The 3,747-nt window shown below is 51.3% G+C and overlaps 1 protein-coding gene across 1 annotated transcript in view; it reads right to left on the reverse strand.

The window, feature by feature from the left end:
• DLG5 (discs large MAGUK scaffold protein 5) overlaps positions 1-3,747 on the reverse strand; it is a 114,564-nt gene that overhangs the window by 59,010 nt on the left and 51,807 nt on the right. The window contains exon 2 of the mRNA XM_055081220.1: positions 2,985-3,053. Within this exon, the coding sequence (XP_054937195.1) occupies positions 2,985-3,053 (69 nt within the window). The remainder of the gene's footprint in view (positions 1-2,984; positions 3,054-3,747) is intronic.

Consider the following 3,747-nt stretch of genomic DNA (forward strand, 5'->3'; position numbering starts at 1 on the left):
GGCAGGCGGACTCTCAACCACTGCGCCACCAGGGAAGCCCACTGATAGGGTTTTGATATGAGTCTGCAAGCAACTGATTTATTATGGTCTCTGTGCAGTCAAGCCTCTCTGCTGATGATAATCTGTATTTGCAGCCACTCCCCAGCGCTAGCATCACCGCCTCAGCTCCACCTAGATATCAGACATTAGATTCTCATAAAGAGCGCACAACCTAAATCCCGCACATGCGCAGTTCACAGTAGGGTTCGCGCTCCTATGAGAATCTAATGCCGCTGCTGATCTGACAGGAGGCAGAGCTCAGGCAGTAATGCAAGCGATGGGGAGTAGCTGTAAATACAGACGAAGCTTCACTTGCCCACCCCTCACCTCCTGCTGTGCGGCCCAGTTCCTAACAGGCCGCAGACTGGTACCAGTTCGTGGCCTGGGCGTTGGGGACCCCTGCCATAGAACACTTGAAATGTGGCTAGTGTAACTACTGAAACTAGTGATTTAAATTTTATTTCACGATAATTCACTGGAATTTAAATAGCCACGTGTGGCTAGAGGCTCCCACCATGAACACTGTAGCCCTGGACACTGTCAGGTCTAGATGTGATGGCTGACCCCTGCCATCAGCCCAAGGGAAGACACCACACAGAGACCCGCAAAGCCACTCCCGACGTACTCAGCCCACCCTCAGCACAGCTACCATGTGAGATCACACATTTCTCTGCTGTCTAAGGCAGTATGAGTAGGTATTCCCTACTGCTGCAGCCAAAGGCCTTCTGGCCAATACAGCCATGGGGACATTCAAGTCAGCCTGCAGAAAAATGGGGCTACTCACCCCAAGGTCAACGTCAACTCTACACAGAAAAGCAAGAGAAGGAAAACTTGGCTACCGGTGAACTGGAGAGGTTTTGACCTGAAGGGATGCAGCCAGGTCTTTGAGCATCCAAGATAGGGGCCCAGACAGTGAAGTACAGTAGAGCTCTGCTCGCAGCCTGCCTGCCAACAAGTATCCGGGGACACTGGTTGACCCCTCCATCCCAAGGGCCAAAGGGTGGGTCACTGACACGATGCTCTTCCAAAGTATACGAAGGTCCAGCGGCACAAAAAAATACCTTCTTACTCAGGCCTGGAATTCCACCATTAACAATACTTGCTGTGGTTTAAACAATATCTTTCTCTAGAATCTCCTTTTAAAATGCAAATGCTCCTAGGAAAGGTAACACTTTAAGCCTTGAAGGGTCAATGTGAATGAGTTTATCAGATATCAGATCATTGTACCTGCTCCCAAGCAGGGAGCCGGAATATATGGAGCCGGAAAAGGGTGAGGCCAAGACAGGTGCCCTCAGAGCTCAACCAGCTCAGTTTTACAAAACCCCACATTACCGTTCCACACATCCTGACTGCCTGCCCGGCCCATGCACTTCCTGAAAGCCAGCCCCGTGTTCAAAATCCCAGCAGCCCCATCATTCAATCCCTGTGTCTCACCAACCCAAAGCAGGCAGGACAACGTGAACTGTGGTCCCAGCAGAGTCCTCCCTGAACCCTAGACAGGACGAGGGGACCTGTGAGGGGCTGAATTGTGCCCCACAAACAGATGATGAAGTCCTAATCCCCAGGAAATGTGAATGTGACCTTATTTGGAAATTCGGTCTTTAGAGATGATCAAGTTAAGATGAGGTCATACTGGAGTAGGGCGGGCCCCTAAACCAATGTGAATGGTGTCCTATTTAAAAAAGGAAATTTGGAGACACACAGACAGAGAACACCATGTGAAAATGAAGGCAGAGACTGGGGTGATGCATCTACAAGCCAAGGAACATCAGAGATTGCCGGCACACAACCAGAAGGAGAAGAGGCCTGGAAAAGACCCGTTCCTGGTGCCTTCAGGGCACAATGATCTTAGACTCTGGCCTCCAGAATTGTCAGAGAATAAATCTCTATTGCGTAAGGCACTCAGTTTATGGCACTTTGCTAGGGCAGCCCTAGAAAACAGATACAGTGACCCCTACTGGTACCCCTCTCACCACTCTCACCTCACTTACTGTATCTACTCATCTGACTGTCTCCCCAGTAGACCCTAAGATCCATGAGCACAGGGGCCAGGTCTGCCTATTCACCACTGTATCGCAAGCCCACTTCTGGCCCCCCGGAGGTGTTCTGGATGAGTCAAATTAACACATAAGAGGCCTGCCCCTGGCAGGTTCTAGAAGCTCAGGCACGAGACTTACCTTCTCTGAGTGTCCATTTCCCCATCTGTCTATTGGAGGAAACGGAAAGAATTGGACCAGATGACCTCTGTGAGCCCTTCCAACTCAAAAACTCCAGGACTCACCACACCACTGAAGGTGTACCCATCGATCAAGATCAAACCAGGACACAGAGCTACACGAGGGCATTACATAGAGGGCATGTGACACAGAAGATGGGCCACAGAGGCGCGGGAAGACTGGGAGACTATGACAACCTTCCTCTGGGATGTCTTCAGTGAAGTGACAGCAGGGCAGGCCTCCCTCTATGGGCTCCTGGGACCCATGTCCAGAGACACACCGAATTCGGCATGGACCGGCGACTCCCGCCCCCAAGACTACACTCCCAGTGGGCCATTCCTGCTCACAAACGATAGCCCCCAAAGGGGCCAGTCTCTTGGAATAGTGGTCACTGCGTGCTATGAGGCCTGGGGGTCGGAGGCAATGGGCTGAGAAGTGCTGTGCCCTGACAAAGTGAAAAAATGGTGACACAGGTGCCTCTGCGTCATGCACCTGTGCATGCCCCTCCCTCCTAACACCAGGAACAGTGTTCTGCCCTCCTCCATTAAGAGGATGTGCTGATGAGAGAAAATGTGAATGGAACCAACAGAAGATGACTCCATGAATGATCTGACAGGTGCGGGCCAACTCCCCCACCCCATGCACCCAGTGCCGCCCCAGCTCATACCCAGACCCCCGACCAGCCAGTGTCCTCCAGGAAGGAGGGGTGCCCAGGAAGGTGGTACTCACCCACACTGCTGAGGGAGCTGCTGCTCTCTGAGTCTGAGGGCATGATGGACAAGACACTGTAGGTGGAGCCTGGAGACAGAAAGAGAGGCCATTTGTTACTAATCCTAAAGGGATTTCTCATCTTATACCCCAAACCACTGTCAGACCAAATGACTTCAGTTGGCGCCAGGCTGAGAACCAGCACCACATGGGGTACCAGACGTCGGAACCACAGGCTGGGCAGGGGAGGTACTGTCAGCAGGGCCTAGTCTTTGGTGCTTCTGCCTCACCTTCGGCCACCCTCCGACTGATCTACGCACGGGCAGAGGGGAGCTTGGAGTCAGCCAGCTGGCTTCTTATTGGGACATCTGGGGAAGGGCTCAGCAAGGGAGCAGCATGCCCCGGGGCAACAAGGGGTCTGGGGATTTCCTACAGATTTGTATCAGTGTGAGTCTGGCTTCCGTATAGAGGGTAACAGAGCCTAAGTTAAACATCTGTGAACTCTTTGTTCTTTGTGCCTGGCTGTTCTGCTCTTAGGTTCTGACTGTATTCAAGCTCAGTCCTTCATAATTTTGTCAGTGGCTGCCCCCTTATTAAAAGTTACTGATAAAATTATATGCAATCACACTGTCACCAAAGCTAGGGAGTAACATGTTTTGTTTCTTGTTTTGTTTTTTGTTTTTAAATATTTATTTATTTATTTATTTTTGGCTGCATTGGGTCTTCGTTGCTGTGCGCAGGCTTTCTCTAGTTGCAGCGAGTGCGTGCTATTGTTTGTTGTGGT

The sequence above is a fragment of the Physeter macrocephalus genome, chromosome 20, assembly GCF_002837175.3.
Source record: "Physeter macrocephalus isolate SW-GA chromosome 20, ASM283717v5, whole genome shotgun sequence".
Lineage (NCBI taxonomy): Eukaryota > Metazoa > Chordata > Mammalia > Artiodactyla > Physeteridae > Physeter > Physeter macrocephalus.